Genomic DNA, 18,998 nt, shown 5'->3' with positions numbered 1-18,998 from the left:
CATCCGTGCTGTGATCATTCTATAATATTTCTTTTATATTGCCAATACTACCCCAGATGCAGGTCTTGGTAGTCAAAAACAGATGATGTAGGAGTGTCACGAGACTAAAAGCCTGTATAAGGTTTCTACGAACGTGGTATTGGATTTTGGGTTTTGGTGTCAGCCAGTGATTGGTTTGGTTTAGTTTGGGAGGACTCCGTAGGTTTTGAATGAGTATAAGGATATAAGAAGGGGGTCTTAATATCCACAAATTGTGGAAGTTTCTGAGGAGGAGAAGATTTCAGCAAGAATCAAGGAGACACCCAGGGGATGAGGAGAGATGCGAGACAAGAGACACGGTTGCGGCTTCTATCCAGAGTAGAAATGGTAATTCAAGTCGCAATTATACTCTAAACTGCTGCTTGAATACTGTAATATATTAAATCTCATTTGTGCTGAATAAAGTTAAATCACTGTCTCCAATACAGGTCAGCCTCGAATCATTTGGACCCTCTGGGATCTTATACTAGACTGCTTCAGAAGCGACCTCTAACTTGTAATCTTTCACCTTTGCTTTCTGTGCAGCCCCACTCTTGGGGCCCTACCTTTAAAGACTCTTCAAAATTTACATTTTCAAGTGTGAAAATGTCCTTCACACCGAACCTTTTACATCTCCATTACTGCTGTTGGGCATGCATCTCCAACTGTGGAACACCTTCGGAGATTTGTGTTTAAAGAAAGGGGGGGGGGGGGAAAGGGGAACAAAGGGGCGAACGGGAAACGGAAAGACTTGCATTTATATAGCGCCTTTCACATCCTCAGGACATGCCAAATGTGTTGTGTATCTGTAAAGCATGCACTCCCATGTTCCACCACCAGGGAGCTCATCCCCTGAAGTCACAAGGGATCCCAGTATCCCTTGGGAGCACTGTTTTTAAGCCGGCCCCTAAGGCCTGTTCCTCACTCTGGAGTGTCTTATTAAAAGACTGAGGTCACTGTTTGTGTTCCTAACACAGGGAGGTTAAACTATCAAATGCTTTACAGCCAATGAGGTACTTTCGGAGTGTATTCACTGTTGTAATGTAGGAAATGTGGCAGCTAATTTGCGCACATCAAACTCCCACAACCAGAAATGTGATAACGACCAGATAATGTTTTTGTGATGTTGTTTGCGGGATAAATATTGGCCCAGCACACTGGGATAACTCACCTGTTGTTCTTCTAAATAGTGCCATGGGATCTTTTACATTCACCCGATCGAGCAGACGGGGCCTCGGTTTAACGCCCTGTCTGAAAGACGGCACCTCTGACATTGCAGCACTCCCTCAGCACTGCACTGGAGTGTCAGCCTAGGCTGTGCTCAAGTCTCTACAGTGGGACTTGAACCCACAATCTTCTGACTCAGAGGAGAGAGTGTCACCACACGAGTCACGTTATGCAGGTTATATGTTATATATGCACACATTTGCATAGTTAATGGCTGAGAAATGTCTGCCAATTTTATTTTCATCTTGTACCCATGATAATTTACAACACGGTTTATAAAGATATTGGATGAAAATATTATTTCACTAGCCCACACTGTGCTCATCATGCTCTAGCCTCCTCAGCAAGCTGAGCATCCTTCAGCAAAAACAAAAAATCACAAAAGCAGAGACCAGTCAACTCTCCACTATACACTAGAACCATGTATATTATCAAATTCCAATGGACAAATAATATTTGTTTAAAGTATTTAAAATTGATTCACTTACACTGCAACAAATGTATATAGTAGGTAGAGTATTAGCTGAAACATTTATAGCTTCATTCTACCACGGAGGAAAAGCTCAAAACTACTTTATAACTAAAGCTGTGCATGACAAGAAGCTGAGGAGGCGTATGATAGTACAAAGCAAAATGAGATGGTAATGATATAAGGAAAGAAACAAAAGATGAGTTCAGAAGATGTGTAAATGGGAATGGCAGAATGTTCAACAGCTGCCATGTGGAAAAATAGGAGCAGCGGCAAGGTCTGAAATTGTTGAACCCGATGTCAAGTCCAGAAGGCTGGAAAGTGCCTAATCGAAAGATGAGGTGCTATTCCTCGAGCTGAATTGGAACAGTGCAATAGGCCGAGGTCCAAGAGGTCAGAGTGGGAGTGGAGCGGAGAATTAAAGTGACAGGCAACCGGAAGCTCAGCGTCACGCTCACGGACTGAACTTTTGGGCTGTCTATTAACAGTAGCATGGGGATAGTGCAGGAAAATGGAGTGGAGATACAAGATCAGCCATGATCTTACTGAATGGTGGAGCAGGCTCAAGGGGCTGAATGGCCTACTCCTATTTCTTATGTTATGGTAAGGGATATGTGATGGAGCGGTTTACACATTAAATCCATTTCTTATCTCATCCTTACACAGAACATAATGTAATTGGGTGCTGGATTGAGCTCAAAAGACACAAAGAGAATAGTTTGTTCTGATCGGACTTCAGTACTTACCACCGCTAGCAGCCCCATACGCAATGAATAAGTAGTGCATGTTGTTGGCAGCTCTTTGTGCTGTCGAAATGTTGTTTCTTGTGACAAATGAACACTGAATGACTCCATTTCTATTAGCAACAGTCATAACGTCTACTTCACCCTGCGTATGAATAAGCATTGGTATCTTATATGATATGGAACAAACATTATATCTTTTACATCATGTTTCAGGGAGGCTTTTGAAGACAGAATCAAAAAGCCTATAGAACCTGCTACAACAATGAAATAATAAAATGACTACAGGCTGCAATAGAGGACACTGAATAGAAAAGCACACAATTAATTTATGGAATACAAACAGAAAATGCTGGAAATACTCCAGTCAGGCAGCATCTGTGGAGAGAGAGAGAGAAACAGAGTTAATGTTTCAGGTCGATGACCCTTCGTCAGAACTGGAAAGATTTAGCGATGCAACAGATTTTTAAGCAAGTGTAGGGGCAGGAAAAGAGAGGAGGGGAGGAAAGAACAAAATGGAAGGTCACTGATAGGATAAGGCAGGAGTGATTAAGTGACAAAATGTATGATAGTACAAAGCAAAAGGAGATGGTCATGAGACAAGTAAAGAAACAAAAAAGATGTAAATGGGAATGACAGAATCATCACCAACTGCCATGTGAAAAAATAGGGGCAAAGGTTATGGTCTGAAATTGTTAAACTCGATGCTGAGTCCAAAAGGCTGTAAAGTGCCGAATCAAAAGATGAAGTGCTGTTCCTCGAGCTGAATTGGAACAGTGCAAGAGGGCGAGGACCGAGAGGTCAGAGTGGGAGTTGAGCGGAGAATTGAAGTGACAGGCGGCCAGAAGCTCGGGGCCACGCTTATGGACTGAACAGAATGAATTTATGGGCTGTCTATTAGCATTTGCACAGCATGCTATACATTAATGTAGATTTCAGTGAGTGCACTTTTAGAATATGAGCCCAATTTCTGCTATGGGGCTTGAACCCACAGAATTTTAACCTGGAGGCAAAAGCACAACAGCTGAACCTTTTTTTTTATATAGAGCATGTTAATGCTTTTCATACAGTCTATTTGTGTACAAGTTGAAGATTGTTACCAGCTGCTCAATGCGGGGAGGCGATCTTCCTGTGGAATAGGCACGTTGAACTTTTATTTCTCCAGAGATGTCTGTACCACAAATGTAGATATCATCATTGCCCTGGATATAAAATGGAACCATCGTCACCAACAAGATAGCTCACACATAAAAGAAACCTATGTGAAATGTTTCAGGTATGGCAACTTAATTAATTCAAACTTAATTGGCACCCCATCCATTACCTTAAACATTCACTCCCTCCGCAAACAGCGCACCGTGGCTGCAGTGTGCACCATCTACAAGATGTACTGCAGCAACTCGCCAAGGCTTCTTCAATAGCACCTCTCAAACTTGAAGGACAAGGGCAGCAGGCACAAAGGGCACCACCACCTGCAAGTTCCCCTCCAAGTCACAAACCATCCCGACTTGGAACTAGAACGCTGTTTCTTCATCGTTACTGGGTCAAAATGCTGAAACTTCCTCCCCAACAGCACAGTGGGAGTACCCTCACCTCACGGACTACAGTGGTTCAAGGCGACGGCTCACCATTACCTTCGAGGGAAATTAGCGATGGCCCACATCCCATGAATGAATTAATCAAACATATTCTCTTGCTGTTAAATGTGTTTGTATGATTGGGAATTTAAAACACAGTTTATAACAGCCAAGCAATCCTGAATTAAGTGAATAGTTCATTCTTTCTGAAACCAGTGTAATATTTTCTGGATTATAAGATTAAGTTGCAGAATACTTTCAATGTTAAGAAACTTTGTTCCCCTCACTTCCCCAATCTAAGCTGAAAAGGAAAGAAAAAAATATCCAACTTTATTGGAGATTACTTGTGCTTTCACTGGTATTTTGCCTCTACAGGAAGACCTGCTATTCTGCCGCTTGACTTTTAATGAAAGGCCACTCAGCTGACCATCAGGCATGGTGCTATAAGCAGGTGTCTTTGTTGCAAGTCACACAGATCAGCATCTTTGCCATTTGGAGCCATCCATGCCAGGTACTTCAGTACCAACTAACCATTGCAATGAGATCCAGCTCTAACAACCAGCAATATCATTCATTTTGACCAACATCGGCTGCTTCCTAAACTTGCACCTTATACATTATAACTTCTTCCAAGATGCCTTACCATCATCTGGTCATCTGAAAAGCCAAGAGAGATGTAGCCATTCGCCTTTCCACTCATTTCAAATCGCAGACCTTGGTTACTCACTGGGACGGATGACATAAAGTAACAGTCTGGATCCGTGACGGGATTGCATCGTCCAGGGTTACTGAAGCAAAACTTTGTGGTCCCACATCCATCACTAGAGAACTAGGTTTAAACAGAAGGTAGTAGTAAATGACATGGTGCTTACAATGAGCTTCGTACTTCAATCGCTGTTCCCTGGTTTTAAAATAGTTGTTCGCTGTTAAGCAGCATTTGGATGTTTATTCATATACATGTGCGCCCCAGGGATCGATTCTGTAACCTCTTATTTCTGTATGTCATGGACACAAGAGAGGGAATACTGAAGCTTATGATATCAAAATTAGAGTGCATGGTAATTCTGAGGAAGATTGCAAGACAAAGACGGGTGCACAGAGTAGGAAGATAGGTAGCAGATGCAGTTCCAATGTAGAGAAATCTGAAGTAGGACATTTTCTAAATGACAATATTCGTAAAATAGGAGTGGAAGAACAGAGAAATTTAGGCCTATAGAAACTCAAAACTTTAAAAATGTTGGAATTCATGTAGAAGAGACTATAAGAAGGCAAATGAGATTGTGTGTTTATAGGCTGAAGATAGTGACACCATTATTCCCGGCTAGAATGGAGATGATTGGGTAACTCCCCCATCAATCATGCCTGTGTAAGCAAGTGGGATTGATTTTCTGCAGATAAATCTGTATGCAACTATCCTTCACTAACTGCATTTTTCTGGAGAAATCACCAATTTTATCAGAAGTTGCTGTAGTTTCGGTCATTAGTTCTATTTGCTGTAGTTCATGGAGACTCTTTTTAAATAGACTCTGTAGACTGCTGTAGTGCGCTATTTAAATAGACTGTTTGCTGTGAGTTCTGCCCACCTTTAACTCATTGGCCCTTACAGCGGTGTTAATAATATAGGGCCAGTGAATACAGAGGGAAAGAAATGATGTTGCATTGGTGCAATACTTTGTTCAGATCATGTTTGGAGTATCATGTGCAATTTTAGATACCCTCTTATAGGAATGGTACAAGATCTATGAAAAGCAAATAGTGAAGATTTGAGGATTTGAATGAAAAGGTTAGAGTTACTAAAAAATGACCCTGTCCCCTGCCAACCAGAACAAAGGTGGGTGGGGGAGGGGATCTAATACAGATTTTCAAAATCATTGAAGGTTCTGAGAGGATACAAATTGATAGATTTTTCCCATTGGTTTGCAAAATCAGTAACCGGCAAGAGGAACAGGTCATTGCATACTCAGGATTATCATCAGAACAAAAAGGAGAAGTTTGCATTTTATTCACAAAGCATTATTAGCATATATGGCTATTGAGACAGAGGCTATCATTTAGAAGGGATTTGGATTTGAAAGCAAGTATGTGAAAGCATATGTGGAAAGGGCAGGGAAATAGTATTAGAGTCAAGAGCCAACACCAGTAGACATGAGCCAAATGGCTTCCTTTTATGAATCAGGTCTTATATTTCAAATCATCTTGTTCACTCATTGCTGCATGTTTATTAGAATTGTTAAGCCATTTCAGGAATGATCACGGAGAACAATAAACTACAGTTCAAGTATATGAAATGATCTCGACCTACTGAATCCACATTTGAATCGGTGTTTGCGGTTAAGCTGGTCCTCGGATCTCGAGTGGTGGCTGAAGACACATTGGTGACACTCGGATTTCGAGCGGTGGTAGAAGACACATTGGTGACACTCGGATTTCGAGCGGTGATAGAAGACACATTGGTGACACTCGGATTTCGAGCGGTGGTAGAAGACACATTGGTGACACTCGGATTTCGAGCGGTGGTAGAAGACACATTGGTGACACTCGGATTTCGAGCGGTGGTAGAAGACACATTGGTGACACTCGGATTTCGAGCGGTGGTAGAAGTCACATTGGTGACAGATCTTTGGATGGTCTCAGATTTGACCAGAGTCCAAAATATTGGCTGTGTCTTCACAACAGTAGCTCTAAAAAAGAAAGATGCTATGTGTAATTACATTGTGATATAACTTTAGCTGTCAATTTAAAAGGAATATTCCAGAATTAGATTTCATAAACGGTTTTATCATTGGAGTTGGCTTTTTAAAAATATCAGCCGCAATTATGGTTTTTAAAAAAAAAAAATGTCTGTGGCTGGGCTCCCGTGGAGTTGCTGTTTTTAATTTCAGAGCCTGGATTACCCAGCCTAGTACACTATACTGCTGGACAGATCAGCCTTCAGACGGTGTACAGTAGGGTTCCCAATCCTCCAGCTTTGAGCAGGAGTATATCAGAATGGGCGATGGGTTTCCCGAGTACTACTGCTGGCGACTGGGGAGAAACAGTTCCTGTACGTGCGGTTTGTGCAAACACAGTACCAACGTTCCCCAGAAGCTGGCTTTTCAATACAAAAACCGCACATGCGTGCACAGTATTTTGACTGGTCCATGCAGGGCAAAACAAAAGTAGAGGGAACATTGCGCAATACCCTGGCTGCCATGACTTGCAAGCAAACCTCAATCGTAACCCTGCTGGACCACACCCACCCACCCACCCCCCGGCTATTTGGAAACACACCGCTTCATTACTGCTTGTGAGGATACTGCATCTAGGCCTGAGGAGGGAGGAAGAGAGATAGAGATATAGAGAGATAGATAGAGATAGAGATAGAGATGAACAGAGAGCGAGACACACACACACACAAACAGTGGGGGAGAGAAAGAAGTGCATAAACTGGGGAGGGAGAAAGAAACACAAATGGGGGAAGAGACAGAGCAACACAAACTGGGGGAGGGAGGGAAAAGTTCATGATTGCTTCTGATAAGAACATAAGAATTAAGAACAGGAGTAGGCCATCTAGCCCCTCAAGCCTGCTCCGCCATTCAACAAGATCATGACTGATCTGGCTGTGGACCCAGCTCCACTTACTCGCCCGCTCCCCATAACCCTTAATTCCCTTATTAGTTAAAAATCTATCTATCTGTGACTTGAATACATTCAATGAGCTAGCCTCAACTGCTTCCTTGGGCAGAGAATTCCACAGATTCACAACCCTCTGGGAGAAGAAATTCCTTCTGAACTCGGTTTTAAATTGGCTCCCCCATATTTTGAGGCTGTGCCCCCTAGTTCTAGTCTCCCCGACCAGTGGAAACAACCTCTCTGCCTCTATCTTGTCTATCCCTTTCATTATTTTAAATGTTTCTATAAGATCACGCCTCATCCTTCTGAACTACAACGAGTAAAGACCCAGTCTACTCAATCTATCATAAGGTAACCCCCTCATCTCCAGAATCAACCTAGTGAATCGTCTCTGTACCCCCTCCAAAGCCAGTATATCCTTCCTTAAGTAAGGAGACCAAAACTGCATGCAGTACTAAATTGCAGAAGGACCTCCCTGCTTTTGTACTCCATCCCTCTCACAATGAAGGCCAACATTTCATTCGCCTTCCTGATTACCTGCTGCACCTGCAAACTAACTTTTTGGGATTCATGCACAAGGACCCCCAGGTCCCTCTGCACCGCAGCATGTTGTAATTTCTCCCCATTCAAATAATATTCCCTTTTACTGTTTTTTTTCCCCCCCAAGGTGGATGACCTCACACTTTCCGACATTGTATTCCATCTGCCAAACCTTAGCCCATTCGCTTAACCTATCTAAATCTCTGCAGCCTCTGTGTCCTCTACACAACCCGCTTTCCCACTAATCTTTGTGTCATCTGCAAATTTTGTTGCACTATACTGTCCCCTCTTCCAGGTCATCTATGTATATTGTAAACAGTTGTGGTCCCGGCACCGATCCCTGTGGCACACCACTAACCACCAATTTCCAACCCGAAAAAGGACCCATTTATCCCGACTCTCTGCTTTCTGTTAGCCAGCCAATTTTCTATCCATGCTAATACATTTCCACTGACCCCGCGTACCTTTATCTTCTGCAGTAACCTTTTGTGTGGCACCTTATCGAATGTCTATTGAAAATCTAAATACACCACATTCATCGGTACACCTCTATCCACCATGCTCATTATATCCTCAAAGAATTCCAGTAAATTAGTTAAACATGATTTCCCCTTCATGAATCCATGCTGCGTCTGCTTGATTGTACTATTCCTATCTAGATGTCCCGCTATTTCTTCCTTAATGATAGTTTCAAGCATTTTCCCCACTACAGATGTTAAACTAACCGGCCTTTAGTTACCTGCCTTTTGTCTGCCCCCTTTTTTTTTTTTTAAACAGAGGCGTTACATTAGCTGCTTTCCAATCCGCTGGGACCTCCCCAGAGTCCAGAGAATTTTGGTAGATTATAACGAATGCATCTGCTATAACTTCCGCCATCTCTTTTAATACCCTGGGATGCATTTCATCAGGACCAGGGGACTTGTCTCCCTTGAGTCCCATTAGCCTGTCCAGCACTACCCCCCTAGTGATAGTGATTGTCTCAAGGTCCTCCCTTCCCACATTCCTGTGACCAGCAATTTCTGGCATGGTTTCTGTGTCTTCCACTGTGAAGACCGAAGCAAAATAATTGTTTAAGGTCTCAGCCATTTCCACATTTCCCATTATTAAATCCCCCTTCACATCTAAGGGACCAACATTTACTTTAGTTACTCCTTTCCGTTTTATATATCTGTAAAAGCTTTTACTATCCGTTTTTATGTTTTGCGCAAGTGTACCTTCGTAATCTATCTTTCCTTTCTTTATTGCTTTCTTAGTCATTCTTTGCTGTCGTTTAAAATTTTCCCAATCTTCTATTTTCCCACTAACCTTGGCCACCTTATACGCATTGGTTTTTAATTTGATACTCTCCTTAATTTCCCTGGTTATCCACAGTTGGTTATCCCTTCTCTTACCGCCCTTCTTTTTCATTGGAATATATTTTTGTTGAGCACTATGAAAGAGCTCCTTAAAAGTCCTCCACTTTTCCTCAATTGTGCCACCGTTTAGTCTGTGTTTCCAGTCTACTTTAGCCAACTCTGCCCTCATCCCACTGTAGTCCCCTTTGTTTAAGCATAGTATGCTTGTTTGAGACACTACTTCCTCACCCTCAATCTGTATTACAAATTCAACCACACTGCGATCACTCATTCCGAGAGGATCTTTTACTAGGAGATCGTTTATTATTCCTGTCTCATTACTTAGGATCAGATCTAAGATAGCTTGCTCCCTTGTAGGTTCTGTAACACACTGTTCTAAGAAACAATCCCGTATGCATTCTATGAATTCCTCCTCCAGGCTACCCCGTGCGATTTGAGTTGACCAATCAATATGTTGGTTAAAATCCCCCATGATTACTGCCGTTCCTTTTTCACATGCCTCCATTATTTCCTTGATTTTTGTCCGTCCCACCGTGAAGTTATTATTTGGGGGCCTATAAACTACACCCACCAGTGACTTTTTCCCCAGTGCAGTTATATAATGTATTTTATTATGTGAATCAGTGTATTGAATTAGGGCTGGATCTATTTATTATTTTTATAACTTGCTGTGTTGAAAAGTCATAAAATTGTACAAAAGCTTTAGTTAGTAGTTACTTATGTCAATGATAGTTTTGTCGAATCGGTGGTGTTCACTTGGTGTATCGCATTACAGTCGATACTTTAGAAACATCACAGAAGTAGTTTTATTTAAAAACATTACTTATCCTCATATTTGTGTTTTTTCTTTGATTTATAAATTATGTTATTCATTTCAGTGGACAAAAAGTCAAATATTTTATTCGGGGCTTGGTAATATGGAGACACTCAACTAAGGTAACTGCAATAACATTTACAAATAGTGGGCATACGATGTGATCAAATGTCATGTGATTAAGCATATATGAACAGTGTAACTTGATGGACTGCCAATGTGATCAAGTGTCACATGATCAAATCTCCAGGAATACATCAGACCAGAGTTGGCAACCCTGGTACAAAAACATGCTGGCTGAATGTTAAATCGATGTGGTTGGGTTGTGATCCAGGCTCCTTTCCTCAAATCCTCATATGAATCTGTCATCTGGAGATAGAGACCAGCAGGACATTAATTCACAGAAAAACCATGAAAAATTCAGGGTGGGTCATGTTCACCACCAGTTCATGAATGACTGTCAGAAGCTGAGAATGCCTCTCCGCCAACTCTGTTTCAGTGCCCGGGGGGGGGGGGCGGGGGGCGGGTTGGCGTGGAGTAGAGGATAGGAAATACAAAAGAAAATGATAATGCATATAAAGAACAAAAATACCTGAATTCAATGTTGCCTGTATCCGGTGCAATCCAAGTAACAACGATCTGTGTTTTTACACTTCCTGAAGTATGACTTACAGCAGAGTTCTGTGGAGAAAGGATTATACATAAACCCATTAATGCCAACCCAAAAGATAAAAAATATAACCCAAGATCTTCAGTTGTCACATATGCCTTTAGGTGATTAACCATTACTACAGCATTCAAGATTTACATTTTTTTAAATTAATCTCAATAAAAATTACAAGAATCCATTCCAGTAATTTTACCAAATTGAAATGTTGTAGTGAACACACGCACGCTATTTAATTTGTATTAAATTCCTCTGTTCATTATTCTAACGTAGACGCTAAAACAGCAGACCATCCTATAAACACGATGGGCCCATTTTCTGATTGAGACGGTGGTCAGCTCAGGCCTCTTCTTGTGCAAGCCATTGAAGGGACAAGAGCATAGTCGGAGGACTTGGCTTTGGATTCCCTCTTCCTCATGTTGGGGAGGAGCGTCCGATTGTTATTCAGCATTTCCTTGTGATGGGTCAAGATCAGAAACTGCTGGAGTGGGAAAATTGTACGAAGTACAAAGAGCCCATGTCCTAACCAGCTGAGCAGCAACAGTACATGGGTACCAAAGTGCTGCAACGCTGTACCACCAAAGAGCTTTTAGCCCAGAAATTATAGATTGCAATAAAAGCAGATGAATGCATTAAACCTTCGTTTAACATTCCCCTCTTCACTATTTTAACAGAGGCATTAAATTAAAAAAGGTACATCACATGAACTTATGAAACATAATGGGGTTGAAATTCAGTACTGCCATTTTTGAGGCGATGTCACCGCCAGAGTGCTGATTTTGCCATCAGGCGTTAGGTGCAGGCTCAAACTGCTACATCCCGTTTTTACACCCAAAGGTGAGAGCAGCGCACTCATCCTCGGGCGGGAGCCCAGGGGGCCTACTCAGTTTTGCAACATGAGGCTGCCACCATGCTAGGAAAAAAAAAAGAAGAAAAAAAACACCTAAAACTTCTCCAATCCACACATACACTTCCCCACTCTTCTAATGAAAACATGCAGAAATAAATAGAGAGAAAAACTTCCCTTCCTTTCTGTCCGATTCCACCCGAGAACCACTCTTTAACCACCACATTTTTCAGGCTGTACAGCCTCCTGCAGGTATGGCAGCCGTACAAAGCAAATATCGCGACAGAGGTGTCAGAGGCGTTGTACGCTGGATGATGTCACCATATGGGTGGCGTTAGCCGGCACAGTGTTGCCTCTTGGCACCTCCGCCAAAGAGCCTACTCAATTTCAGCCGGGACGTGGATGACGCTTGACGACGATGGTAGGCCTTTGCCGCCTACGTAACGGGTGCTGTTCACAACCGAATTTCGACACCAATATCTGCTATTATCACCGACAGTAACTTATAGCCTTAAACTCAAATGTGTGGAATTGCGCTTTATCTGGGCAATACACATTCCCGTGCACAGTATTGCATTAGAAATACATCGGATTTTATTTTCTATTGGAGAACATCGTCCAGAATGTTGCTACCATCCCAGTAGGAAATAATCATTTTGAATAGCTTACCTGGTGGGTAATCCCACCAACATTGCAATTGAGGGTCTGAGCTGCTAAACTGGTACTGAAGGTGCCAAGTGGCATCAGGTCAGATGAGGATCCAGCGGCACGAGCTTCCAGCAAAAATCCTTTGAAATTGTCTCCTGAATTGCTTTTCAGCGTCACTTAAACAAAATATGCAGATTTAAGAAAGTGTTTTTATTTTAAATAATATGCCTCGAACATTTAGGATAGTAACTAGTTTTCACCTGGAATAGCCATGTACAGTGAAACCTGCATCAACAGAACTTGTATCAATAGACACTTAGTGAAAGACCCAAATAACTTGCATGTTAAAATACACAAGCAGCACTCAAACCACGCACACTTGCAAAATTACAAACTATGGACAGCTTTCAATGCATCAAGCCCTTTTACAACTTAAAACACAGGACACGGCCTGTTGCAAAGCTGCTGTATCTATAAACTTTTAACAGAGTTGGGATCACTGGCGGTTCCCCTTGCAGCTTGCTCACTTTCTGCCCCCAAAATTCTGGTGAGGTCAGTGCGGAGCGACAGTGGACTTTGTGAAAAAAAAGAGTTACCTTTCATGGAATGGAGAGTTCTTTGCCCAGCATGCACACTGGCAGAGAAACTGGGATCGAATACTTGCTTGGGACAGAGCAGTTTCTTTGCCACTATGGATGCACTCTCCATGCTACTGAAATTGTTTACAGTACATAAATTGACCATTTTGAAAAGAAAGGAGCTGCAAAGGCAGACAGCTAATGCTAGTCCCCAAGGTGTCCATAATTTACAGGTTTCATTGTACAAGTACAATTTCAATCAAGGAGACAGCAGTCCGCACTTACTGACAGATACTGAGCATCACAGGTAGGGTTGAAACAGAACCACAAATCTGTTTTTTTCATTCATCTAAAACCTGAATTGAGGCAGCTTTGTCACTTTGGGTTAAGATCTCCTTATTTCCCTTTTTTGAAACAGTTGTAGTAGTGGAGGGTTCCACTGGGCCGTGCTGCTGCTGTTTGGTCAGTCCCTTTGTATATTTCTACCTCGACACGACAAGTTATTGGCTGAAGGGCCAACATCGATGGCGACAGCTGGAGTGCCAAAAGTGACTCCTCCAATCAGTGCTCCCAACAAATGAGGCACCTTATCTGGAATGGAATCTGGAATCTTGCAAACCGCCCCTTATAACTGTCAACGAATTGTCATTCTGTTCAGTCACAGAAAAGCATTCAGATTAATTGTGCTCCAAAATAGGAAAAAGTACATTTTATATAAAATAAAAAGTGATTTACAGTACAGCATCTGTATTACCAGACATGCTGTGTGTAGTGTCCCTGCACCTTACTACAAACTCACACGAGGCATGTATGTATCAGACACGGTCACTCTGTGACCTTCACCTTTATTCCCAGGACCAAGGAGTGCTCATCCTGGGTGGGACCTCCCCTTTTATACCTGGAAACCCAGGTGAGGAGTGTCTCCCACAAGTTCACCCCGTGGTCAGGGTGTGCATTTCAAGGGTACAGGTAGAGTGTACATGAGTTACAGTTACATGACGATGTCATTGCAAGATGGTTAAATACATGACACTGTGGAAAGACTTTGGTTGTAAAACAAGATTCAGTAGAAGTTTTAATAGATTCACTAAATATGGTACCTGTGATTGTATCCCCTGGGTTAAAGGTGCTGCTATTTGCAGTGATTTGATATGGTGCGGCTGATGTTTGTTCTGTAGACCCATGGCTGGGAACCATGCTAGCACAGACAGAACTAACTCGTCCATGAGAATATCCCAAAACGTACAGCGGGAAGGTGACAGTAATAAAGACCAGCACGAAACAAGTATATCCCCTCATCTGCAAAGACAAAACATCCATCAACTGGCACATCTTTCATTTGTTAGTGATTATATTTTCTCTTATTTGTTCCTTGAAGTTTGAATTCTCCATGCAGCTTTGAAATACAGAGTGTATCAGGTTTCAGTGACTTCTGCCATTCTGGGACCATGCGACAGAAAATGTACTTGAGACAAGACAATCTGACCAATGGAAGTCCATCATCCAGCCAATTGAAGAAAGCCCACCTCCAGGTGCCCAATAAAATAATAGAAACATAGAAAATAGGTGCAGGATTACGCCATTCAGCCCTTCGAGCCTGCACCACCATTCAATATGATCATGGCTGATCATGCAACTTCAGTACCCCACTCCTGCCTTCTCTCCACCCCCTGATCCCTTTAGCCATAAGGGCCACATCTAACTCCCTTTTGAATATATCTAACGAACTGGCCTCAACAACTTTCTGTGGTAGAAAATTCCACAGGTTCACAATTCTGTGTGAAGAAGTTTCTCCTCATCTCGGTCCTAAATGGCTTACCCCTTATCCTTAGACGGTGACCCCTGGTTCTGGACTTTTCCCCCAACATCGGGAACATTCTTCCTGCATCTAACCTCTCTCATTCTTCTAAATTCCAGTGAATATAAGCCTAGTCGATCCAGTCTCTCCTCATATGTCAGTCCAGCCATCCCGGGAATCAATCTGGTGAACCTTCACTGCACTCCCTCAATAGCAAAAATGTCCTTCCTCAGATTAGGAGACCAAAACTGTACACAATATTCAAGGTGTGGCCTCACTAAGGCCCTGTACAACTGCAGTAAGACCTCCCTGCTGTTATACTCAAATCCTCTCGCCATGAAGGCCAACATGCCATTTGCCGCCTTCAATGCCTGCTGTACCTGCATGCCAACTTTCAATGACTGATGTACCATGACACCCAGGTCTCGTTGCACCTCCCCTTTTCCTAATCTGTCACCATTCGTAATCTGTTTAAAAAGAGGCAGCTCGTGCAAACACGGAGTGCAGCAGCATAGAGTGGCATTTGCGAGTTTGGTAAGTGGGTGAGTTTTAAGGGTTATTCTCTTTAAACCATTTGGAGGCTGGAGTAAATGGTTAGTGGCAATTGCCAGTAGCTTCTAAGTAGCAGTTTAATTTAAAGGGGAAAGGTTAAATAGTTGGGAATCTTTCAGGTTTAGGCAGAGAAAAACAAGGCAATTCTCCAGTAGGAGGCAATTAGCAGCTAGTTAAAACCAGTTCTGTAAACGACTGACCAGTAGTGAGTCATCTGACCTAGATACAGTTTAAAAAGAGGCAGCTCGTGCAGAGCATGGAGTGCAGCAGCATAGAGTGGCATTCGGGAGTTTGGTAAGTGGGTGAGTTCAGGCAAGTGAGGGTGGCAGGTGCTGTTTTGTCTTGTTTTTCCTACCAGTGCTGACACTAGAGCAGCTGATAAGGAGTGCAACAATAGGAGATGGAGGCCCAAAGACCAGCCCAACCAGCTGCAGACAAAGATAGAGTGGTGCGAAATCGAGAGGTGACGTCACAGCCAAGCTGGTTTGTGGTTGGCTGTTCGACTGGTAAGTATAACACTCTTTTAAACTGACTTTTAGATTGGTTTAATTGGCAGCGAACTACTAAGTAGTTGTTTGGTGTTTAAGTAAATTTTAGCAAGTAAATTAATTTAAGGGTTAAGTCATGGCAGGAGAGCTCCTGACAGACCGCATGATGGCACTGGAGCTACGGATGGAGCCACTCTGGAGCATGCGCGATGCTGAGAATATTGTGGATAGCACATTTAGTGAGTTGGTCACACCGCAGGTAAGGGTTAGGACAGATAGTGAATGGGTGGCCAAGAGACAAGGCAAGAGCAGGAAGGTAGTGCAGGAGTCCCCTGCGGTCATCTCCTTCCAAAACAGATATACCATTTTGGATACTGTTGGGGGAGATAACTTACCAGGGGAAGGCACCAGCAGCCAGGTTCATGGCACCATGGGTGGCTCTGCTGCACAGAAGGGCGGGAAAGAGTGGGAGAGCTATAGTGATAGGGGACTCTATTGTAAGGGGAATAGATAGGAGTTTCTGCGGCCGCAACAGAGACTCCAGGATGGTATGTTGCCTCCCTGGTGCAAGGGTCAAGGATGTCTCGGAGCGGCTGCAGAGCATTCTGGAGGGAGGATGAATAGCCAGTTGTCGTGGTAGATGTAGATACCAATGATATAGGTAAGAAGCGGGAAGAGGTCCTACAAGCTGAATTTAGGGAGCTAGGAGTTAAATTAAAAAGTAGGACCTCAAAAGGTAATAATCTCTGGATTGCTACCAGTGCCACGTGCTAATCAGAGTAGAGGGAGCAGGATAGTTAGAATAACTACGTGGCTTGAACAGTGGTGCAAGAGGGAGAGATTCAAATTCCTGGGACATTGGAACCAGTTCTGTACAAAAAGGGACGGTCTGCACTTGGGCAGGACTGGAACTGATGTCCTGGGGGTAACATTTGCTAATGCAGTTCAGGAGTGTTTAAACTAATATGGCAGGGGGATGGGAACCTATGCAGCGAGACAGGGTGAAGTAATATGGAGTCAGAAACAGAAGATAGAAAGGTAAAAAGCAATAGTGGAAGGCCAAGTAAACAAAGGCAAGAAACAAAAAGGGCCACACTACATCATAATTCTAAAAGGACAAAGGGTGTTTAAAAAAACAAGCCTGAAGGCGTTGTGTCTTAATGCAAGGAGTATCCGTATTAAGAAGGATGAATTAACTGTGCAAATAGATGTTAACAGATATGATGTGATTGGGATTAGAGACGTGCCTCCAGGATGATCAGGGCTGGGAACTCAACATCCAAGGGTATTCAACATTCAGGAAGGATAGAATAAAAGGAAAAGGAGGTGGGGTAGCATTGCTGGTTAAAGAGGAGATTAATGCAATCGTTAGGAAGGACATTAGCTTGGATGATGTGGAATCTATATGGGTAGAGCTGCAGAACACCAAAGGGCAAAAAACGTTAGTGGGAGTTGTGTACAGACCTCCAAACAGTAGTAGTGATGTCGGGGAGGGCATCAAACAGGAAATTAGGGGTGCATGCAATAAAGGTGCAGCAGTTATCATGGGTGACTTTAATATGCATATAGAGTGGACTAACCAAACTGGAAGCAATATGGTGGAGGGGGATTTCCTGGAGTGCATAAGGGATGGTTTTCTAGACCAATATGTTGAGGAACCAACTAGGGGAGGAGGCCATCTTAGACTGGGTGTTGTGTAATGAGAGAGGATTAATTAACAATCTCGTTGTGCAAAGCCCCTTGGGGAAGAGTGACCATAATATGGTGGAATTCTACATTAGGATGGAGAATGAAATGGTTAATTCAGAGACCATGGTCCAGAACTTAAAGAAGGGTAACTTTGAAGATATGAGGCATGAACTGGCTAGGATAGATTGGCGAATGATACTTAAGGGGTTGACTGTGGATGGGCAATGACAGACATTTAGAGACCGCATGGATGAACTACAACAATTGTACATCCCGGTCTGGCGTAAAAATAAAAAAGGGAAGGTGGCTCAACCATGGCTATCAAGGGAAATCAGGAATAGTATTAAAGCCAAGGAAGTAGCATACAAATTGGTCAGAAATAGCAGCGAACCCAGGGACTGGGAGAAATTTAGAACTCAGCAGAGGAGGACAAAGGGTTTGATTAGGGCAGGGAAAATAGAGTACGAGAGGAAGCTTGCAGGGAACATTAAGACGGACTGCAAAAGCTTCTATAGATATGTAAAGAGAAAAAGGTTAGTAAAGACAAATGTAGGTCCCCTGCAGTCAGAATCAGAGGAAGTCATAACGGGGAACAAAGAAATGGCAGACCAATTGAACAAGTACTTTGGTTCAGTATTCACTAAGGAGGACACAAACAACCTTCCGGATATAGAAGGGGTCAGAGGGTCTAGTAAGGAGGAGGAACTGAGGGAAATCCTTATTAGTCGGGAAATTGTGTTGGAGAAATTGATGGGGTTGAAGGCCAATAAATCTCCAGGGCCTGATGGTCTGCATCCCAGAGTACTTAAGGAGGCGGCCTTGGAAATAGCAGATGCATTGACAGTCATTTTCCAACATTCCATAGACTCTGCATCAGTTCCTATGGAGTGGAGGGTAGCCAATGTAACCCCACTTTTTAAAAAAGGAGGGAGAGAGAAAACAGGGAATTATAGACTGGTCAGCCTGACATTGGTAGTGGGTAAAATGATGGAATCAATTAAGGATGTCATAGCAGCGCATTTGGAAAGAGGGGACATGATAGGTCCAAGTCAGCATGGATTTGTGAAAGGGAAATCATGCTTGACAAATCTTCTGGAATTTTTTGAGGATGTTTCCAGTACAGTGGACAAGGGAGAACCAGTCGACGTGGTGTATTTGGACTTTCAGAAGGCTTTCGACAAGGTCCCACACAAGAGATTAATGTGCAAAGTTAAAGCACATGGGATTGGGGGGTAGTGTGCTGACATGGATTGAGAACTGGTTGGCAGACAGGAAGCAAAGAGTAGGATTAAATGGGAACTTTTCAGAATGGCAGGCAGTGACTAGTGGGCTGCTGCAAGGTTCTCTGCTGGGGCCCCAACTGTTTACATTTTACA

The 18,998-nt window shown here is 42.9% G+C and overlaps 1 protein-coding gene across 3 annotated transcripts in view; it reads right to left on the bottom strand.

Moving 5' to 3' along the window:
* LOC139268469 (putative ferric-chelate reductase 1) overlaps positions 1 to 18,998 on the bottom strand; it is a 63,163-nt gene that overhangs the window by 29,129 nt on the left and 15,036 nt on the right. For all 3 annotated transcript variants that reach the window (XM_070886673.1, XM_070886671.1, XM_070886672.1), the window contains exons 2-8: positions 14,196 to 14,394; positions 12,539 to 12,693; positions 10,948 to 11,036; positions 6,337 to 6,715; positions 4,678 to 4,863; positions 3,558 to 3,659; positions 2,461 to 2,602 (exon numbers count right to left, since the gene is read on the bottom strand). In XM_070886673.1, the coding sequence (XP_070742774.1) occupies positions 2,461 to 2,602; positions 3,558 to 3,659; positions 4,678 to 4,863; positions 6,337 to 6,715; positions 10,948 to 11,036; positions 12,539 to 12,693; positions 14,196 to 14,394 (1,252 nt within the window). The remainder of the gene's footprint in view (positions 1 to 2,460; positions 2,603 to 3,557; positions 3,660 to 4,677; positions 4,864 to 6,336; positions 6,716 to 10,947; positions 11,037 to 12,538; positions 12,694 to 14,195; positions 14,395 to 18,998) is intronic.

This window comes from Pristiophorus japonicus, chromosome 8 (assembly GCF_044704955.1).
Source record: "Pristiophorus japonicus isolate sPriJap1 chromosome 8, sPriJap1.hap1, whole genome shotgun sequence".
Lineage (NCBI taxonomy): Eukaryota > Metazoa > Chordata > Chondrichthyes > Pristiophoridae > Pristiophorus > Pristiophorus japonicus.
The sequence above is the reverse complement of the archived record's forward strand: the minus strand, read 5'-3'. Positions and strand labels throughout refer to the sequence as shown.